Source organism: Triticum urartu, chromosome 2A, assembly GCF_056163025.1.
Source record: "Triticum urartu cultivar PI428250 chromosome 2A, HENAU_Tu73, whole genome shotgun sequence".
Classification (NCBI taxonomy): domain Eukaryota; kingdom Viridiplantae; phylum Streptophyta; class Magnoliopsida; order Poales; family Poaceae; genus Triticum; species Triticum urartu.
Genome location: NC_141874.1, coordinates 3602390 through 3624813, shown reverse-complemented (window position 1 = coordinate 3624813; position 22424 = coordinate 3602390). Strand labels below are relative to the sequence as shown.

The 22424-nt window shown below is 46.8% G+C and overlaps 3 protein-coding genes across 3 annotated transcripts; 1 reads left to right on the top strand and 2 right to left on the bottom strand.

Moving 5' to 3' along the window:
* The first annotated feature begins 6806 nt into the window (after positions 1-6806).
* Positions 6807-8655, top strand: LOC125534948 (noroxomaritidine synthase). The gene has a single exon (XM_048698005.2). The coding sequence runs from the start codon at positions 6823-6825 to the stop codon at positions 8368-8370; it is 1548 nt and encodes a 515-aa protein (XP_048553962.1). The 5' UTR covers positions 6807-6822; the 3' UTR covers positions 8371-8655.
* Positions 8656-13424: 4769 nt separating this feature from the next.
* LOC125534947 (noroxomaritidine synthase 2) lies at positions 13425-15335 on the bottom strand. The gene has a single exon (XM_048698004.2). It carries the CDS (start codon positions 15294-15296, stop codon positions 13749-13751), a length of 1548 nt encoding a protein of 515 aa, XP_048553961.2. The 5' UTR covers positions 15297-15335; the 3' UTR covers positions 13425-13748.
* An 887-nt stretch (positions 15336-16222) lies between these two features.
* On the bottom strand, positions 16223-16594 carry LOC147982683 (ethylene-responsive transcription factor 3-like). The gene has a single exon (XM_087540025.1). The coding sequence runs from the start codon at positions 16592-16594 to the stop codon at positions 16223-16225; it is 372 nt and encodes a 123-aa protein (XP_087396151.1).
* Between the last annotated feature and the right edge of the window lie 5830 nt (positions 16595-22424).

Below are 22424 nucleotides of genomic sequence, written 5' to 3'. Positions count from 1 at the left end.
CAAAGAGCGCATTTGTTGCTCAGTGCGGGGTTCTGGTCAGGGACAAGATCCCGATAAGCATCCAGCAATGGTTTAAGCCGGCTATAGAAGACCCTGAGGTGTCTTATGTCAATGATATGCAGAAAAATGATCTTTGGACTGAGCTGAAGTCAAATTTCACCCTACCGCCAGAGGATAATCCAGAGAACCCAGTTAAAGAGCAATTAATCAAGTCTTTTGCTCTTAAGAGGATGGCAGAACTATTCAGGAGGTGGAAGAAAGAGCTGAATAAGTTTGTCGAAAATAATGAGACACCAGAATTCAAGGGCAGATATGAGAAGATCAGAGATCACTGGCCCGCATTTGTGGCCCACAAGACATCGGAAAAGAGTAAGAAGATGTCGGCGACAAACAAGCAAAATGCTGCGAAGAAGATGCTTCACCATCGCACGGGGTCAGGTGGCTACCTCGTAGCCCAGCCTAAGTGGGCCAAGATTGAGAATGATCTGGTTGATAAAGGGATCGAACCAGAGACAATTAGCTGGCCAGACCGTTGCCGGACTTGGTTCTTCGGGGCTGGCGGAACCTTGGACCCTGTAACAGGGAAGTGCATTTGGACGAACGATCAAATGGACATACCAGTCAGGAAGCTTAAGCAGTATATCGAAGCAGCGCAGCAAGGGAAGTTCTTTCCAGATAGAGAGAACGACGAGCTGACAATGGCCCTCGGGAATCCTGAGCACCCTGGACGGACACGAGGCACGCCAGGCTCCATTCCGTGGAAGGTTGGGTTTCCGGACGCAGGCGGTTACAAATCCCATGAGAGGAGGAAAAAAGTGCAGTAGACCCAAATGCAGGTACTGCAAGCAAGGGTAGATGCGATAGAGGAACGAGAAGCAAATCGCAGCAAACGTACTGCCGAAGCTTCCCCCGAAGCTACCCCACCATCTCAGCGCAGAAGCAGCGTGGCTTCCACCGAGCTGCTTCAGACGGAGCATGCCTTGATGGCTCCTGCCAGCTATCCCGTGGATGCTATCACGGAGTCTCAAAATTGCCACCTTATGACGCAATGGATGAATTTGAAGGTCAAGGCGGCTGTTGGCTCTATTTATCCTACTGAACCCGGCGCAACTTTTCACTGCCGGCTGATTCCAGAAGGATATGCTAGGGTATGGTGGATGAAATAACGGAGGGATTTGAGGACCTCCAGCTTGACCACCCTACCGGTGAAGGGGAGACTCGGCTGGGGTCTGCTCTGAAGACTCCATGCCTATGGCGGAAGGAGCTCATCAACCTTCCGAACTGGACGCCTCCGCCTCCTCCTCCTCCTCCGGCGAGTCAGGGCACTCCGCCTCCTCCACCGCCTCCTCCTCCGGCGAGTGACGATCAGGGACCTCGGCGGGCTCCTTCTCCGGCACGTGGCGGCACTCCGCCTGCGCCGGCGCGCCCGTGCAGCCAGCCTCCTCCTTCTCCGCCTCGTCAGCAAGGGCGGAAGAGACCCGCCGCCGCTCCAGCAGCTGCTCCAGCATGTCGTAGTCCTTCTCCGAAGATCGCGCGAACCGAAGTGGATGACTGGTTTCAAGGGTTGAGAGCAAAGAGACATCCACCTCCGGAGGTGAAGGTAGATCCGGTGAAAGTGAAGCGCACTCTGGCTGCCCTGGCAAAACCACCCAAGTCTCCGTCGAAAGGCAACTATGAGCGCATTATTGCAAAGACATGGGCCGAAGCGGAGCGGTCGGGAAGTACAGTCAGTGATCAAAGGCTAAAAGAACGACGAGCAGCTGGGAAACAAATTGCCCAGCTCGGCGAACAAGCAAAGCAATAGTGCCCCCCCCCCCTCAAGGTGCCTAGAGACATCGTCGATCCGAGGATGGTGCCCGGTTATGGCAATGTTGACGATTACCTGCCCGACGATGTACATTATGATCCCATGGAGGTGCAGATACACAGATACGAGTATGGTAAGCCTCTCGTCAAAGATGAAAAATCTTTAACAACAATGATCCGAAGATTACATGATTGGTACTTGAAAATCTGCAGAGAGTCTGGGGGAGGAGTACTTCGTATGCGAGAGTTAAACCGGAGCATGACCTCATTGGAATTGAACTGTTGCCTATTCCATTTGAGGAGTTCTATCAGTTTTTCAATCAATTGGCCCTCGATAAAACAACGATCACCTGCTACTGTCTGTAAGTACTACTACTTCTGTCATTAAGTCTCTCTATATAGCTCATCTTTTTCGTTGCATGTATTTATAATTATCCTCACTATATTATGCAGAATCAAGATCGCTGAATTGAAGAAAAGACAAATCGGTGATATTGGGTTCGTTAACACATATCTCATAGATGCAACTGAGGTTGAACATCGTCCCGGAGATACCGAGGCCAACTTGCTACGATCATTCAAAAAAAATGAAAACAAAGATATAATACTCTTTCCTTACAACTTCAAGTGAATGTTACTGTCTTGTGAATATTCGGTTTCCCTTATATATTAGTCCAGGTTATAGTAATGTAATTGATGAGTTATGCATGCGTGTGCAGTTTCCACTATATTCTCCTAGAGATTAGGCTTGAGCAGGGAGTAGTAACTGTCTTGGACTCTAAACGAAAAGTTCCCCAGGAGTATGCGGACATGACTGAAATCCTCAAGAAGTAAGTTAAATCGATCATTATCCACCATATCAGCAACTTTGTTCATTTCCTGATATCAAGTAATTGTTTTCTTTGTCCGGCAGGGTTTGGACAAAATTCACCAGAAAAGTTCCGGGACTGCCGAAGGAGCTGGAATTTAGACACCCGAAAGTAAGTACTATAGTAGCATGTTCCGTGCATCTCCTAGTGATTCAAGCGCTAGTTTCATCAATACCATTTAGCATTCTTGCTTATCAGTTTGATTGACCTCTATTTCTTGTAAAGTGGTTGTGGCAGGAACAAGGGAATGATTTCTGTGGATACTACGTCTGCGAGTCCATCCGCCACACGACCTGTGAGCGGGGCGGGTACTCTGACGAACAATATGAAGTACGTAAATAACAACATTCACAATTTTATTTTATTACCATCATTTGTATTGAGTTTCATTCATTCATATATATATATATGTATTGACCCCCTTCTTCAAATTAGATGTTTCGAAAGCGGGATGAACTCCTAGCACCAGCTCGCATGCGAGCAATTCAAGAGGAATTGGCGGCATTCTTTCTTGACCACGTGATCACTGAAGACGGAGAATACTATGTGGACCATGAGTCCGTATGATTATATTTGTAAGAGATAATTATTGTATATATGTAGCCGGTAGTGTCGGATAGATATACGAGAACTTGTTGTTCGACCAATCTCTAGGAGAAGGAGAGGTGGTCGATATCACTTCTCTCTGTATGCATATATGTTCATGACGATCTTCTGTTTCCTTCGTTTTCTTACTAGCTAGCTAGCGTGTCTAGCCCTCTCTATACGTATGTATAGTACGTAGCGTCGACCAAGCACGGACATAAGAGAGGACACTTCTCTCTATTAATTATAGCTAGCTAACACAATATATGAAACACCTAAATTAACCCCCCAAAACCCCAACCCCCCCCCCCCTTTCAAAAAAAAAACAAAAACCCCAGCCACAGAAATGCTGACGCGTGGATGCCTATTGGTCCCGGTTGGTGCCACCAACCGGGACCAAAGGGTCTCCTGCCTGGGCTCCACGCACAGGCCACGTGGAGGGCCTTTAGTCCCGGTTCTGGATTGAACCGGGACTAAAGGGACAGGGCATTAGTACCGACACTTTAGTCCCGGTTCAGGAACCGAGACTAAAGGCCCTTATGAACCGGGACAACAGGCCCTTTTTCTACCAGTGGAGGGAGACGGGGGGGAGAGGGGAGAGGTGCAGGGGGGTGCTGGGCGTCTCCGTGGCATGGCTGGAAGCGCCGGGTCGTCGCGCTGGAGTAGGAGGTGGCGTCGTCGGCCGCGCGGGTGCAGGCACGCAGCTGCTTCTCCTCTTGGCCGGAGGAAGAAGACGGCGTTGCCCCTGTGGGCTGGGCCTGAACAGGAGTTGGGCCAGGCAGGTAAGTCAGGTAAGGCCCTGCCTTTTCTATTTTCTGTTTGTTCTGTTTTCTATTTTTTTTGAAGTTTGTTTTGAGTTTGGTTTTCAAACAAACCAATTTTTATGCTTTTGAAAATTATTTTGTGGACTTAGGAAACTAGTTCAGAGCCACATGCAAATTTTCAAAATTATTGGGCTTATATCTATTTTATAGTAAATACAAACTCAAATCAAATAGCTAGTGATTTAATTCAAATGCCCAAGAATAATTATTTCTGTGATTCCAAAAATATTGGTTTGAGTTATAGCTCTTGCCAATATTTTTAGAGGTAAGCAGGAACATTTTGTTGGGCTCATTTGAAACAATTTTTAATGTTGATCATTTTTGTTAAAGACTTCTGAGGCTTTTCACTTTCCCCAATTCAACTTTCAATAAAATTTAAACATGATGCAAGAAGATCAAGCAAGGACAACAGGGGTTGAACTAGGATGTGACAGGAGTATGGCAAGAAATCATTCGCAACAAGTATGTGGGATCCAATGCCATCTCTCAAATTCATTGGAAACCTAGGGATTCACATTTTTGGAGTGGTGTCACGAAGGCCAAGGAATTCTTCTTCCAATTTGGGACCTTCTTGGTTAGGGACGGTGCTCAGGTTCATTTCTGGGAAGATACCTGGCTAGGGAACACTCCATTAATGGTGCAATATCCGAGCTTGTACCGGATCGTCAGACATAAATTTGTCACGATCAAGCAAGTCTTAGGACACGAAAACCCCGATATTTCTTTCCGTAGGGATCTTTTCGGCACTCGTCTGACAACATGGAATGAATTACTCACTCGCCTGGAGGACATTCAACTGTCAGATGAGCCGGACACTTTTTGATGGAACTTGCATCAGAATGGCAAATTTTCGGTCAAATCCATGTATGATGCAATGGTTCATTCTGATGTTCCAGTAGATAACAGGAAATCGTGGAAGCTAAAAATTCCCCTAAGAGTGAAGATTTTCCTCTGGTTTCTTAACAAAGGAGTCATCCTAACTAGAGATAATCTGGCACGAGAAACTGGCATGGTTCCAAGACATGTGTCTTTTGCCAACATGATGAGTCTATCAAACATCTATTTTTGAGTGCAAGTTCGCTCGGGCAGTTTGGGCTATGGTCCAAGTAGCTTCGAATTTATACCCATCACGTAGTGTACGGAATATGTTCGGCAACTGGTTGCGGGGTATAAATAAACAATTTTCTGCACATATTCTTGTGGGAGCGGCTGCCTTATGCTGGGCAATGTGGCTTACCAGGAATGATGTGGTTTTTAACAATAAATGTGTCTCATCTCCTATGCAGGTTATTCATGTTTGTACACGATGGCTCCGTACTTGGTCTATCCTGCAGAAGCCGGAAGACAGGAACATTTTATGATGGCGTCTACATGGCTGGAGCGTACGGCCAGGGAGGTTTTCTACCCCATGGATGGCGGTGTGATTTACTGATATGATCTACCGCTCCTTAGGCTGGACACGATTTATTGCTTGGCATTGTATCAAATTATTTTATTTTTAGGGTACTCTGAACTTTTTGGTTGTGTGCATCTAGCTATGCAGAGGCCGGGCTTTTTTTCGATATGATCGTATCATCTCGATATATATCTATTCAATGAAAAGTCCTTTATCGAAAAAAACTGGACTCGGGTTTGTAAGTAGAAAAACATACTTGCAGTTAACTGGACTCGGGTTTGTAAGTAGAAGAACATACTTGCGGTTAACTGGACTCGGATTTTAGAGTGTAAAAAACAAACTTGCGGTTAACTGGAGACCACTGAATTATAGATCATAGTAACTAAATACAGAACCAAATTATCGAAACAAAACAAAATCTGGAGTATCAATTCCACAAACCACAATCGACACTGATACAAGATGAGAATCTACAGAGAAAAATTGATAAGGGCAGCACTCAAATACTTGAATATGTGAATCAGATAAACTGATCGAGAGCAGCAGGGCTGGGTCCTGGGAGCAAGGCGAGAAGAGGCGAACGGACGGCGTCGCCGAGGGCGACGATAACTGGAACGGCGGCGACTAATCTCCTCTAGGCTGTAATTACGGACTTGCAGTTACGATGGAGAGTAGTGGCCGTTGGGCATTGACCCTGTCACGGACCAATATAGACCCATATTGGATGGTTTTCATGGTTCGAACAGCACGGGCCACACATGTATGTGGGCGGTTTTTGAGACGCTCTAAGACTAGGCACAGTGGGAGTAATTTCAGCAGTAACATTGATTTCAACTCAACAAATTTGCTTATGTGGCAATGAGTTAATGAGGAGAGAGATAGTTTGAGTAATTTACTAGCTAGTTACTGTAACATCATATGTCCCAATGCAATATGAGTCTATAATCTAATAAATGAGTACTTATGTTACTACCCACTATAAAGGTATTAACATAGTCTAGGAATATGTGTATGTTATTAGTGTATGTTGCTCTCTATTGTAGCTAGTAATAGCATGTCACCGACGCTCTAGCTACAACCAACTGCACGTACGTGTGTGGAAAATAAAACAAAACTAAAACTAACAAATGGTGCGACGTTGTTGTCAGTACAACTACATCTCAATAAATTTTGTTGTCAGTACAACTACATCTCAATAAATTCGGACCATTTGGCTACCACCGTTGTTGGCTTGTTGCCAGTACAACTACATCTCAATAAATTCGAACGCGATTTGTTGATGACTATGTTTGAACCACCTCCGGTGTAGTCAAGAAGCTCAAGCATGCGATCTAAATAGCAGATGACTAGATGCAAAATTCTCTACACCATGGATTGGTTTCTAGGACAACTCCTTGCCCTCCTTTGCTGCTGCTGCTTCTTCTACTACCGTCATCTCCAGTCCAAGAAAGCATGCAAGGCCGAGCCGACCGAATGGCCATTGCTGGGCCATCTTTTCGGCTTGCTCGCCAACCTGCACCACTACCACGACTGGGCCACCGTCGTCCTGGCCGGCAGGCGCTACAACTTCCCGGCTCACGCGGGGCTCACCGGCGTTCGCTTCTTCCTCACCTGCGACCCGTCCAATGTGCGCCACATCTTCACCTCCAACTTCCTCAACTACGCCAAGGGCGAGGAGTATGCCGAGATATTCGACATCTTGGGCCACGGCATCTTTAACGCCGACGGCGAGTCCTGGCGCTCTCAGCGTGCCAAGTCCCAGCTCCTCATGGCCACCCCCCGTTTCCGCTCCTTCTCCGCACGGTGCACCCGCGACAAGGTGGACAAGAGCCTCCTCCCTTTCCTCGCGCACGTTGCGGACGCCGGCGCACGCTGTGACCTGCACGACGTGATCCTGCGGATGACCTTCGACATGACCTGCAACCTCGTCTTCGGGGTCGACCCGGGCTGCCTGCGGATTGGCCTCCCCGTTGTGCCCGTCGCGCGCGCCATGGACGACGTGCTGAACGCCACCTTCCTCCGGCACGTCTTCCCGCCGGCGTGCTGGAGCCTCATGTACCGATACGAGCTCGGCCCGGAGAAGAAGATGGCCGTGGCTCGTAGGACCATCGACCGGTTCGCCGCCGACACCATTGCCAAACGGAGGTCCGATCACGAGGTTGGCGTCAAGCAATCCTCCTCCGACATGCTCTCTTCCTTCATCAGCAGCAATGATGACGACGTGAGCGACGAGTTCTTGCGTGACACCGCAATAAACCTCCTGTTCGCCGGTCGGGACACCACCGGCGCGGCGCTGTCGTGGTTCTTCTACCTCGTATGCAAGAACCCGCACGTCGAGCAGAAGATCCTAGACGAGCTAGCACGGATCGCTGCCACCAAGGAGCAGGAAGACATGGTGGCGTTCGATGTCAGTGAGCTGAGCAGCTTGGTGTACCTGCACGCGGTGCTGTGCGAGTGCCTCAGGCTTTACCCGCCCCTGCCCTTCCACCACAAGGCGGCAATTGCCGGCGACGTGCTCCCGAGCGGTCACGAGTTGAAGGCCGGCGACAAGATACTCGTCTACTCCTACTCCATGGGGCGGATGGAGGGTGTGTGGGGCAAGCACTGCATGGAGTTCAGGCCCGAGAGGTGGGTCACCGACGACGGGAAGCTGAGGCACGAGCCGTCCTACAAGTTCTTGGCCTTCAACGCCGGTCCCAGGACCTGCCTCGGCAAGGACGTGGCCTTCACGCAGATGAAAGCTGTCGCAGCAGCCGTGCTGTGGAACTTCGCCGTTGAGGCCATGCCCGGGCACGTCGTGGAGCCCAAGTTGTCCGTTATGCTTCACATGAAGAATGGGCTCGCTGTCACGGTCAAGAGGAGGAAGGTCCCGTGTGTGCATGCTACCTAGTAAATCCCGCCGCCATGCATACAAGCATGGATGGTGTCATGAGGACAATGTCTGTGCTGCATTGTTTCTATCTTGAAGGTGTTGCTTTTGGAGAATTTCTTTTGTGGCCCGGTTGTTATCTTTGGTGGTGGTTAGAGTGGTGTTGTTGCGAGTTTCAATCACCGTGATAGGTCCTTGTTTTCTTTTTCTCTCTTTTTTATGTTTTCTTGCCTGTGTGCATCCTACAGAGCCTGGGTGTAATTGGTATCTTCACGCTATTAATATATTCCCCTTATTAAAATAGCATGGACGGTGTTGTTGCTGCTTGTCCATTAGCTTTTGTTCATTCTTCTTCTATTTTTTTTAACTGTGTGCATCTTTGATGTCTCGATTTGGTTCGATAAGAGTATATCGTTGTAAATGGGCGTAATTGGTCATATGGATTGGACTTACTTTATCAATATTATGTCATTTTATTTAAAGCATTATCTGTTTATCATGAACTTAATACTTTAAGATGTGTATTGGATAGCGGTTTTTGGGATGAAGTACAAATAGTGGATGCAGTTGGATTATGGGTCTACTTGTCACGGTACACCTATATATTGATGGACGCGTCTAGCCGGCGGCCGGCTGCCCACTAGCACTCCGTGGTGGCCAGCCGAAAAAGGTAAGTTTTTGTCTCCATGTGAACATGTGTGGACATGTGGACATATGTGAAAAGGATAAATAATTGTAAAGTATCCATGTGAACAGATGTGAACGTATTTAATTTATGTTTTCAGTTTTTAAAAAAATCATAACTTTCAAACCGCGCGTCGAAATTAAGATCCGTTTTCACTTTTGGAACCCTTGTGGCGTGCTCTTCGAAATTAGATCCCGCATGGCTATGTTTTGACAAAAAAAAATTTGTGCAATTTTCTCTTTGTTTTGTGCAACTGCCTAGCCGTCGGTGTGTAACTACCTGACAGGGATGTGCAACTTTTCTCCAATACCGTAAACATGCAGATTTCAATGATGGTGCAAAACTAACTCCATCCAATGAGATGTGCAACTTCTTCTGTTACCCAGGCCAACTGCATAGTAGTTGATCTGCAACTTTTCCCTGCCTGTGGATGTGCTTCACTATTTGCTGCATCGGCCAACAACCTAACAGTGGATGTGCAACTTCCTATACTGCCACAACCAACTGTCTAACTGTGATTTGCAACTTTCTCTTGTACCCCATGGATGTGTAGTTTTCCTGCTAGCACACGGCCCAACCCCCCCCCCTCCCCTAGTGAGTTTTGCAACTTTAGTACTCTGTTTATATGCAATTTTTTACCATTCAACTGTCCCTGCCTGTGAGATGTGCAACTTTGTATATTGCCCCTGGCCAACTACCTAGCAGACTATGTGCAACTATGTTTGTTGGTCCCGCCAACTGAAAATACAGGTCCACAAATAGAGAGCATAGGAAGTTGCACATTGACTAATAGGCAGTTGGCTTGAACAATAGACTAAGTTCCACATATCCCTTGCAGGGAAGGTGGGGGTAGGGTGTGCCAAGAGTGAAAAACTACGCACCCACAAGTAGGGAGGAAGGTTGCACAACGACTACTAGGTAGTTGGTCGGGACAGTAGACTAGTTGCACCATATAGCACGAAAGTTGGCATTGAAAAAGTTTCGTCGAAACATACCCATGTGGGATCTAGTTTCAAAGATCTTGTCACGAGAAATCCAACAGTGAAGACGGATCTAAATTCCGACGCATGGTTTGAAAGATATGACTTTTTAAAAATTTGAAAAACCCAAAATAAATAGACGTGGATCTGTTTTTCGTCACATGTGACCAGTCTAACCGCATTTAATGCTAGTAGTCACATGCACCAGCAGACAATACATGCATGTATGCATGCGAGTGACAAAGCGGCCGCTCATTCTCTCCAACGAGCGCGCGTGCACTTTTAAGATTTCAGGTTTATTGATTATGCTATGCATTGCACTCTGCCAGTTACATATATTTTTAATGTTGGTTACGTTTCATCGAGGGCTTCCCAACTGGATTCCGTCTGAATATTGTTCGATAAACTTTTTACTCATCTTATAGTTATCAGCCCACGATTTATGAAGTTCTCATTGTGTTGTTACAAAAAAAACATGAATACCGAGCTCATGAGAAGAAGAAAACGATCGCCGGCCAAACAATTCTGAAGAGTCCCAATCAAGGACATACCCTCCCCGATTGGTCGCAAGATGTAGATATTTAACCTGTATTTCAGCTATCCATGTCTCTCTATAGCACAACCGATCGAATGCGATTTAATGTTTAACCACCTGCAACAATCCATGACTGCCCGCTTCACGTACGTGCATTTTTTGATAAATGGTGAATTTTACGAACTCAAAAGCAACATCAAGAGAATACAAACAAAAAAATATGCATACCTGAGCTCTACATAGTTAGAATATACACATTCAACACCAACACATGCACACAAAAACACGCCGGTAAATAGCAAAGTTATATAAGACCAAAACTATGCGTAGGCGAGGAAAAAAATCAAATACGATTAGATTCATGATTGACAAATAACGATAATGAGCATATCTGCACCAACCAAGTCATGACACCACATATACAACAAGATTCTTCAATGGCAACGCCTTTAAAAAGGGAACGGCACTAAAGTATCTTTGTCACCGGATCCAACCACCAAGGCTAAAATCTAGGTTCTCGCCCTAAAGAATCAATACGAGCATATCCAAGAATCCCTCCAACAAGATAACAATGTAAAAACATTGTCATTGCCAAGTACTCCCTCCGTTCGGAATTACTCGTCCAAGAAATGAATGTATCTAGATGTATTTTAGTTGTAGATATATCCATTTTTGTGACAAGTAATTCCGAACGGAGGGAGTATAACCAGTTCGGGGCAGACATAGGCATTCACACCGGAGCTCGCGAATGGGTGCCCGAGTCTCACCACTGTTGGAGTCACTCAAGTGTTCTCGCCACCACTTTTCCGCTATCTTACTAATTACATGCGATGCGAATGTCACCGCTACACAATCATACACCTGCGTTAAGTCGTCGTCCATAATTTGGATCTCACCGCTGAGGTCTACCACCAGATTTGTAGGAAGGAACCATCATAAAGACCTTTCCGTGGCCACCGTAATCTGCAGCGAGACGGCCGCCGCAGGCCAGAGCGGTCACATCATGACCATTAGTGATGGCGAAGCAGACCATCACTGACTACCACCTCACCGGAAAGTCTTGCTCATGACCATCGGCCTATGGCCATCATGGCTAGGAACTGGAGCACGAAACACAGATCATCATCACAGACGTGCAGCCGCATAACCGTCACTGGAGTCATCACCGCATCCAACCGTGCCAGCCAGGGTCAAGCCAAATCTTTGTGGCCATGGCCCCCGATCTGGTTCCCATGCCATGAGGAGGAAAGTACTCCCCAAATCCTGTAGAAGGGATCCATCACATTAAACGAAGGATGTGGATGAGCAGATCCAGTCCCGCTCGTAGAAGGGTCGGGATTAACTATAGGATCCCGGCCTAGAACGCTCTAGGCCGGCTGCAAGCACGCAACAGCCTTGCGAGCCTGCCCTCGTTTGCGCACTGCCACCTTCGTGAACCCTCGACCACGCACGGAGCGCCTGACCTGCATCCCACGAGAGCCCAGCCGTGCATGTGCACAGCCCCAACCGCCGCTCGGGCTTTCCCAGCGACGTTCTCCTGTGGCAGCGAGGTGAGATGAGGAGACTGGAGACTCCCTGGGTGGCCGGACTTGCACGCCCCGGTGCGACCCTGTGGGAGCTTCACATACGTGCATGGACCCATTGAATTTGCATTTACTTATATCAACTGACACTTTGCAATGATCGGTCATTCGGTCATCCTCTCTACTAATGTTGCTACATCCTTTCCAGTTTGGGCTCGTCATAGTGGGGATGGCCCGGTTTTAGAAACTTTAAAAATTATTCCATCATTCATATCATCTACCTTGGTTGGTGACATTTCTGAGTTGAGCCCTGTGGCTAGTCATAGTGGGAGTAACTTAGCAAGTAACATATCATAGTTTAAGACAAATTTGCTTATGTGGCATGCATTTAATGAGAAGAGATGTGTTTAGAGTAACATAATATGTTACTGTAACATAGCGTTTTTTTAAGAAAAGATGAGTCTACAAGGTAATAAATGAAAAACCATCTATGACACTACTACTATATTACTTTGCACTATAAATGTAGTAATTTAGACTAGTGTCATATGCATTGCCATACTTCCGGGCGGGTATCCAGTTATTAGTAATCCCGTTTATAAGCAAAAGATCTTCATATTTTTAGAACTTCATTTATAGTATTATCAGTACTAAGACCATGTTCCCTTCTTCTTTCTGGCTATCAGTTGATCCCGAAATCACTAATTAAGGATTACTCGTTCTAAAGATCACTCCCACCTCGCAGAGTTCCTCCCAGGAAGCAAAACCGTACCTCTCATAGAAGGGAAAAAAAAGAATAAACGAATATACGTAAAAACGGAATAAGCGGATATACATAAAAAGGGAAAACTTCCAGGGAGCGAAACCGTGCCTCTCAGGGAAGAAAAGGAAAGGAGAAAACCGTGGGAGACGGCCGTGCCTCTCGCGAAGCAAAATCATGCCTCTTGCGCAAAGAAAACCGTGCCTCTCATGGAAGGAAGGAAAAAAAGAGAGAAAACATGTTTTTTTTCGTTTTCAAGAGGGATGGCGACATTTGATAAGACCGTGCTTGTACGTGTGGCAAAGAGGCGGAAGACAAAAGCTCCTATCTGCTTTGATTGACATGTTACAACATAGTTATAAACATGAATAAGAAAGACGTAGTGCAGCTTCTTGAGCGTCTATGCAATGCAGTTATGAGAAGAACATATAAAGTACAAAAAGGCAGAAAATACATATACCTTTGCACCAAAGTGTTCCACCAAAATTTTCCAATGATATACTGGATATTATCAAACCAAATCAAGATATCAAAGATGCACACAGTAAAAAAAATAGATGAAGTATGAAAAAGAGCTAATGAACAAGCAACAACATCATCCATGCTTTTTTGATAAGGGGAATATATTGATATCGTGAATATACCAATTACACGCAGCCTCTGCACCAACAAAATGTACAAAGACATCAAAGATGTACACTACCAATAAAAAAGTAAAAAGAAAAAGAAAAAGAAAAAGAAAACAAGGACCGTCATGGTGATTGAAACTTGCAACAACAACACTCTAACCACCACCGAAAACAATACCCAAGCCACAAAAGAGATTCTTCAAAAGCAACGCCTCCAAGAAAGAAACAGTGCTAAGACATTGTCCTCTTGACACCGTCCATGCTTGTATGCATGGAGGCGGTATTTACTAGGTAGCATGCACACACGGGACCTTCCTCCTCTTGACCGTGACAGCGAGCCCGTTCTTCATGTGAAGCATAACGGACAACTTGGGCTCCACGACGTGCCCCGGCACGGCCTCAACGGCGAAGTTCCACAGCACGGCTGCTGCGACAGCCTTCATCTGCGTGAAGGCCACGTCCTTGCCGAGGCAGGTCCTGGGACCGGCATTGAAGGCGAAGAACTTGTAGGACGGCTCGTGCCTCAGCTTCCCGTCGTCGGTGACCCACCTCTCCGGCCTGAACTCCATGCAGTCCTTGCCCCACACACCCTCCATCCGCCCCATGGAGTAGCAGTAGACGAGTATCTTGTCGCCGGCCTTCAGCTCGTGACCGCTCGGGAGCACGTCGCCGGCAATTGCCGCCTTGTGCTGGAAGGGCAGGGGCGGGTAAAGCCTGAGGCACTCGCACAGCGCCGCGTGCAGGTACACCAAGTTGCTCAGCTCACTGAAGTCGAACACCACCATGTCTTCCGGTTTCTTGGTGGCAGCGACCGGCGCGAGCTCGTCTAGGATTTTCTGCTCGACGCGCGGGTTCTTGCATACGAGGTAGAAGAACCACGACAGCGCCGCGCCGGTGGTGTCCCGACCGGCGAACAGGAGGTTTATTGCGGTGTCACGCAAGAACTCGTCGCTCACGTCGTCATCATTGCTGCTGATGAAGGAAGAGAGCATGTCGGAGGAGGATTGCTTGACGCCAACCTCGTGATCGGACCTCCGTTTGGCAATGGTGTCGGCGGCGAACCGGTCGATGGTCCTACGAGCCACGGCCATCTTCTTCTCCGGGCCCAGCTCGTAGCGGTACATGAGGCTCCAGCACGTGGGCGGGAAGACGTGGCGGAGGAACATGGTGTCCAGCACGTCGTCCATGGCGCGCGCGACGGGCACAACTGGGAGGCCAATCCGCAGGCAGCCCGGGTCGACCCCGAAGACGAGGTTGCAGGTCATGTCGAAGGTCATCCGCCGGATCACGTCGTGCAGGTCACAGCGTGCGCCGGCGTCGGCAACATGCGCGAGGAAAGGGAGGAGGCTCTTGTCCACCTTGTCGCGGGTGCACCGTGCGGAGAAGGAGCGGAAACGGGGGGTGGCCATGAGGAGCTGGGACATGGCACGCTGAGAGCGCCACGACTCGCCGTCGGCGTTGAAGATGCCGTGGCCCAAGATGTCGAATATCTCGGCATACTCCTCGCCCTTGGGGTAGTTGAGGAAGTTGGAGGTGAAGATGTGGCGCACATTGGACGGGTCGCAGGTGATGAAGAAGCGAACGCCGGTGAGCCCCGTTTGAGCCGGGAAGTTGTAGCGCCTGCCGGCCAGGACGACGGTGGCCCAGTCGTGGTAGTGGTGCAGGTTGGCGAGCATGCCGAAAAGATGGCCCAGCAATGGCCATTCGGTCGGCTCGGCCTTGCATGCTTTCTTGGACTGGAGATGACGGTAGTAGAAGAAGCAGCAGCAGCAAAGGAGGGCAAGGAGTTGTCCTAGAAACCAATCCATGGTGTAGAGAATTTTGCATCTAGTCATCTGCTATTTAGATCGCATGCTTGAGCTTCTTGACTACACCGGAGGTGGTTCAAACATAGTCATCAACAAATCGCGTTCGAATTTATTGAGAATGTAGTTATACTTGTACTGACAACAACGGTGGTAGCCCAATGTTCGAATTTATTGAGGTGTAGTTGTACCGACAACAACGGCGCATCATTTGTTAGTTTTAGTGGCAGACAACAACGGCGCACGTACTGACAACAACGTACGTGCAGCTGGTCGGTAGCTAGAGCGTCGGTGACATGCTATTAGAGCATCTTCAACAGACGGGCAACGCGCGGCACGCTAAAAAATCGTTTACTCATAGCTAGTTTTAACGCGCAGCTGAGCGCTGGCTTTAGTGGCCACTGCAAAAATTTGCGCACACGCCGCTTCAGCAGATGTACTATTTTTTTTTACTACTCGTCATCTTCTCCGTCTACTCCAACTCAATACACATTCAACTCCGTCTCGATACTTCATAGATAGGCATAGATAGATAAATAAAAAGATACATACTATATTCTTTTTACTACTTGTTGTCTTTTCCGTCTACTCCAACTCGATACACATTCGACTCCGACTCGATACTTCATAGATAGGCACAAATAGATAAATAAAAGGATAGATAAATTGATAAATGATAGATAAAAACGATACATAGATAGTTCATAGCGTAGATAGGTATAGTTCAACTACTACTCCTTGTCCTCCTCCTTCGACTCCGACTCCGCCTCGGTGATGTCCTCCTCCGACGTTTCAATGAAGGCGTGAAGATACCGATCCTCGTCGGAGTCCCAGGACGACGCTGTTCCTAGGTCGATGTTGAATTGAGCGTCCGCTTTCCGTGTACGCATGTCCTCGCGGTAGGCAGCTCGCTCCGCCCTCGTCTCCTCCCTCTCCGCCCTCCTTCGCGTGAAAAACTAGTGCTTGTTGATGACGTCTTGCGGGAAGTGTTGGCGCCACAGCTCCTTGGCTTCCTCATCCATCTCGGCGAGGCCCAGACGGCGCTCCTGCCTCCGGTTGTCGCGACGATCCTCGTTGATGATAAGCCGCGGGGGAGGCGCGAGCTCCTGCGCCACCTCCCACGTCGGTACTTCCGGGAAGTTCATTTCCCTGCGAGGCTGCCGAAGGCGCCACGGCGCCGCGTTGTATGGGCGGGCGGCCTCGTGTATGGTCTCGAAAGTGCCGAGGCCAAGGCGCATCTCGCCGGACCGGATCTCGGCGGAGAAGGCGTCGGACAGGCGCACGCGGACGCAGCTGTAGCCCGAAATTCCCCGGTGGCACAAAGGCATGCCGACGCGGCGGCATCGAGGTGAGAAAGAGCGGGTAGAGAGTGGCAGAGGACGCGTGGCAAGGTGGAGAGTGGTGGGAGGGTGCGTGGCAGGCGCTGCATTTATAAAGCGCGCCGGACGCTGCGCGCCAAAACTACCCGCGCCCGACCACTGGAGCGCGCGAAACCGCCCCGCGTGCGCCAAAACCAACTTTTACCCCCCGCGCACACGTTTTTTACAGCCACTGTTGGAGATACTCTTAGGGCGTCTCAAAAACCTCCCGCATACGTGTGTGGCCCGTGCTGTCCGGACCGCGGAAACCATCCAATACAGGTCTGTATCGATTCGCGACGTGGTCCGAACGTACTTTCTCCTGAAAACCGAAGTCAAAAGTGAGGGAGGTTTGCGGGCTCCCGGGCCGCTCCCAAGCCCGCTTCTAATGATACTGACCCACCCACCCCCCCCCCCCACCCTCCCCTCCCACGCTTACCATCCCATGCACCGCGACGCTTACCGCGCCGCATTCATGTCGACCCAGAGCATGCAGCGGCCGGCATTGATGCCGTGATTTTATTGGACGAGAAAGCAGCGCACACTGACGCCATCTATCCAGCGTCGCCGCTTCCATGCGTATGCCGCGTCCCGATAAACCAACTCTGTCCACGATGCCACATTGAAGCCGGCAGACCGCCCCTCCGCCTATCCTGCGCGCGGTTATTGTAGTCGCGCTCCGACGCCCTCTAGATCTGACCCTGTCCCGAGCACCGCACCGTCCTCCTCCACCTCGCAGAGACCTTGCTCATCTCCAAGCGATGCCGAAGTTTTTTTTTTTGACCAGTGAAAACAGCAGGAGAGCCTCCTACTGTTGCTTTTTTCTTTATTTCTTTAAGATGTTAACCATTGGTTAACATTACATATAAGGGCTGTTTTACATGGCTTTAACAAGAGTTCAGAAGGTGCTAAACTAGCCTATGTAAACCAGGTATCACAAAGATAAAGAGTTGCTAAAGCCTTCTAAAAAGGTTAAATTTTGAGGGTTGATCCTATAACCCAGGATCACAACATCTTCCTTGAGCTTCCTCAGCCACTCAGCATGTGTGGCCGCCTCTCCATCAAAGATCTCTCTGTTGCATTGCTTCCAAATATTCCAGGAGGTTAATATAGTTATCTCTTTGAACAAAGATCCCTACCACCTTGCCCTAGCTCTCTCATACTTGTGTTGTATGTCTGGGTGATTCTCCCAATCTATGCCCACAACTTCCCAACACTTTGCAGCAAATGGACATTCATAAAATAGATGGGCATTTGTTTCTATAACCTCCATATTGCAGGTTGGGCAATTGTGATTTTCTCCAATATTAAAGTGCCTTCTCAGCAGCAAATCTCTGCATTGACCCTATCATGTAACATCAACCAAGCAAACACTTTATGTCTCATGATACATTTTGTCTTCCAAATCGAGGTGATGCATTGGGGAGCCAATATATTTCTGAACATGAAATTGTAGAATTTCTTCGGTTTAAAATCAGCACCACCCCAGCAAAGGATCCACTCATCAGTCCCCATAGCTTCCAGGTTGATTCCGTCCATGATCTCTTGTAAATTATCCAGTTTTGTTCTGGCTTCCATTGACAGAGGAAGCATAAAGTTGTCCGCGTGATCATTGTTGTTGTAGTACTGCGCCAATGAGATGTCCTCGTTGTTAGCAAATGAAAAAAGATGCTCATGGGAGTCCATCAGTGGTCTTTCGTTGATCCAAACATCTTTCCAAAGAAGAATCGTGTCCCCCACGGCCGATATACAGGAGGTAATCCCACGGTATATATCCATCAGAGAGAAAACATCACGCCACCAAAAAGAACCACAAGGTGGTTTCGCATGGGGAGGTGTATCGTCATAATGGGTATTCCAAACTAGCATTACCCAGGGGACGTCCTGTTTGTGAATGAATTTATGCAAGTACTTGAGCAGTAGAGCATTGTTTTGGATGTGTAGGTTTAAAATTCCAAGACCCCCTTTTTTCTTTGGGCGACAAAACCTCTCCCAAGCAGCCAAGGAGTGGGTTTTAGCATCCCTGTTGATAACCCACAAGTATAAGGGATCACAATAGCTTTCGAGGGTAGAGTATTCAACCCAAATTTATTGATTCGACACAAGGGGAGCCAAAGAATATTCTCAAGTATTAGCAGCTGAGTTGTCAATTCAACCACACCTGGAAACTTAGTACCTGCAACAAAGTGTTTAGTAGCAAAGTAATATGATAGTGGTGGTAGCAGCAACAAAAGTAAAGACAACAAAAGTAATGTTTTTAGTATTTTGTAGTGATTGTAACAGTAGCAGCGGGAAAGTAAATAAGCGAGAACCAGTATATGGAAAACTCGTAGGCACCGAATTAGTGATGGATAGTTATGCCGGATCCGGTTCATCATGTAACAGTCATAACATAGGGTGACACAGAACTAGCTCCAATTCATCAATGTAATGTAGGCATGTATTCCGTATATAGTCATACGTGCTTATGGAAAAGAACTTGCATGACATCTTTTGTCCTACCCTCCCGTGGCAGCGGGGTCCTATTGGAAACTAAGGGATATTAAGGCCTCCTTTTAATAGAGAACCGGAACAAAGCATTAACACATAGTGAATACATGAACTCCTCAAACTATGGTCATCACCGGGAGTGGTCCGGATTATTTTCACTCCGGGGTTGCCGGATCATAACACATAGTAGGTGACTATAGACTTGCAAGATAGGATCAAGAACTCACATGTATTCATGAAAACATAATAGGTTCAGATCTGAAATCATGGCACTCGGGCCCTAGTGACAAGCACTAAGCATAGCAAAGTCATAGCAACATCAATCTCAGAACAAACATGGGGGGGGGGGGCGCCCCTCACCCTCGTGAGAAGGGTGTGCCCCCCCGGTCTTCATCTTCGGCGAGGATTTTTTATTGTTTTTTGTAAGATGTTCCGTGGAGTTTCAGGTCATTCTGAGAATATTTGTTTTCTGCACATAAGACAACACCATGGTAATTCTGCTGAAAATAGCGTCAGTCTGGGTTAGTTCCATTCAAATCATACAAGTTAGAGTCCAAAACAAGGGCAAACGTGTTTGGAAAAGTAGATACGATGGAGACGTATCAACTCCCCCAAGCTTAAACCCTTGCTTGTCCTCAAGCAATTCATTTGACAAACTGAAAGAAAGAAAGAAAAACTTTTACAAACTCTGTTTGCTCTTGTTGTTGTATCTATGTCAAGCCAGCATTCAAGTTTTCAGCATAGATCATAACTAACCACACTTGCAATAATTCTCAGGTCTCATCATTACTCATATCAATAGCATAATCAACTAGCAAGTCATAATAATAAATCTCGGATGGCAACACTTTCTCAAAACAATCATAATATGATATAACAAGATGGTATCTCGCTATCCCTTTCTGAGACCGCAAAACATAAATGCAGAGCACCTTTAAAGATCAAGGACTGACTAGACATTGTAATTCATGTTAAAAGAGATCCAATCATAGTCATACCCAATATAAAGTGATGAATGCAAATGACGGTTGTGCTCTCCAGCTAGTGCTTTTTAATAAGAGGGTGATGACTCAACATAAAAGTAAATGGATAGGCCCTTCGCAGAGGGAAGCAGGGATTTGTAGAGGTGCGAGAGCTCGGTTTTGAAATAAAGATAAATTGTATTTTGAGCGGTATACTTTCATTGTCAACGTAACAACTAAGAGATGGCGATATCTTCCATGCTAAACACATTATAGGTGGTTCCCAAACAGAATGGCAAAGTTTATACTCCCCCTCCACCAACAAACATCAATCCATGGCTTGCTCGAAACAACGAGTGCGTGCAACATACATCAGGTCCCAGGAGGAGTTTTGTTTGCAATTAATTTTGATTTAGTTTGCATAAAGCATGGGACTGGGCATCCCGGTGACCAGCCATTTTCTCGTGAGTGAGGAGCGGAGTCCACTCCTCTTGAGAATAACCCGCCTAACACAAAAGATAAGGACAACCTTTGTTGATACATGAGCTATTCGAGCATACAAAACAGAATGCTTATTTGAAGGTTTAGAGTTTGGCACATACAAATTTACTTGGAACGGCAGGTAGATACCGCATATAGGAAGGTATAGTGGACTCATCTGGAATAACTTTGGGGTTTAAGGGATTAGATGCACAAGCAATATTCCCGCTTAGTACAAGTGAAGGCTAACAAAAGACTGGGAAGCGACCAACTAGAGAGCGACAACAGCCATGTACATGCTTTAAAATTAATAAACATTGGATGCAAGCATGAGTAGGATATAATCCACCATGAACATAAATATCGTGAAGGCTATGTTGATTTTGTCTCAACTACAGGCGTGAACATGTGCCAAGTAAAGTCACTTAAATCATTCAAAGGAGGATACCACCCCATCATACCACATCATAATCATCTCAATAGCATGTTGGCACACAAGGTAAACCATTATAACTCATAGCTAATCAAGCATGGCACAAGTAACTCTGATCTCTAATTGTTATTGCAAACATGTTTATTCATAATAAGCTGAATCAAGAACGACGGGCTCATCATATTTACAAAAACAAAAGAGGTCGAGTTGATACCAGCTTTTCTCATCTCAGTCAGTCCATCATATATCATCATAATTGCCTTTCACTTGCACGACCGAACGGTGTGAATAATAATAAGAGTGCACGTGCATTGGACTAAGCTGGAATCTGCGAGTATTCAATAAACAGGAGAAGACAAGGCAATATGGGCTCTTGGTTAAATCAACAATAATGCATATAAGAGCCACTTCAACAATTTAATTATGGTCCTCTCCTACTGACCCCCAAAGATAAGAAATAAAACTATTTACACGGGAAAGCTCCCAACAAGCAAAAGAAGAACGGGAAATATTTTTGGGTTTTCTTTTTAATTATTACTACTACAGCAGAAAAATAAAATACTACTAATTTTTTGGTTTTTTTTAAGGTTTAACAAACACACAAGAAGAAAGCAGGAAAAGGAAAATAAACTAGCATGGATATTACAATGGAAAAGTATGAGCACCGACATCTAGCAATGAGTGTGTGTGAACATAAATATAATGTCGGTGAGAGATACGTACTCCCCAAGCTTAGGCTTTTGGCCTAAGTTGGTCTATGGCCACGGCTGGCCTGGCGGATATCCATAATAATAGTTGTTGGGGTCGTACTGTGATGAGGAAGGATAGTTGGGATCATACTGTGATGAAGAAGAAGACTCCGACTGCCACCGGCTGACAATCATCTCTGGATCCCAAGAATAAATAGATTGTCGTGGAGGCTCATCTTGTGGTTCCTGTTCTGGCTCCTCGACTGATGCAGGGTTCCGGTAGGCGTGAATAGCCGTCAACGGAACAAGGTACATGCCTGCAGTCAAATCAAACAAAGAAGTAGCAGGCAAGGTAATAGTCTCAGGATGATGTTTATTAAAGAACAATTGATATTTAAGCTCCCCTGCCCTATTTTTAACAATAAAATCATGTGCCACCATACTTTTATGATCTAGATAAACACGGGGCAACACCTTTTCTTCCTTCTCAGCATGCCTAATAGGTATGTTAAAATGTGCGGCTAGGCATGTGGCATAGATGCCTCCAAAGATGGGGCCCTTAGTACGGTTCATATTTAACCGTCTAGCAATAATACCGCCCAAACTAAAAGTGTTATCATTGTATAAACCTTGGAGCAGAATAATTAAATCAGGGATACTAAGGTTTCCAGAATTTCCGCGTCCAATTAAACAACGACTAGAAAATAATGCAAAGTAACCCAAAACAGGAAAATGTATGCTAGTGA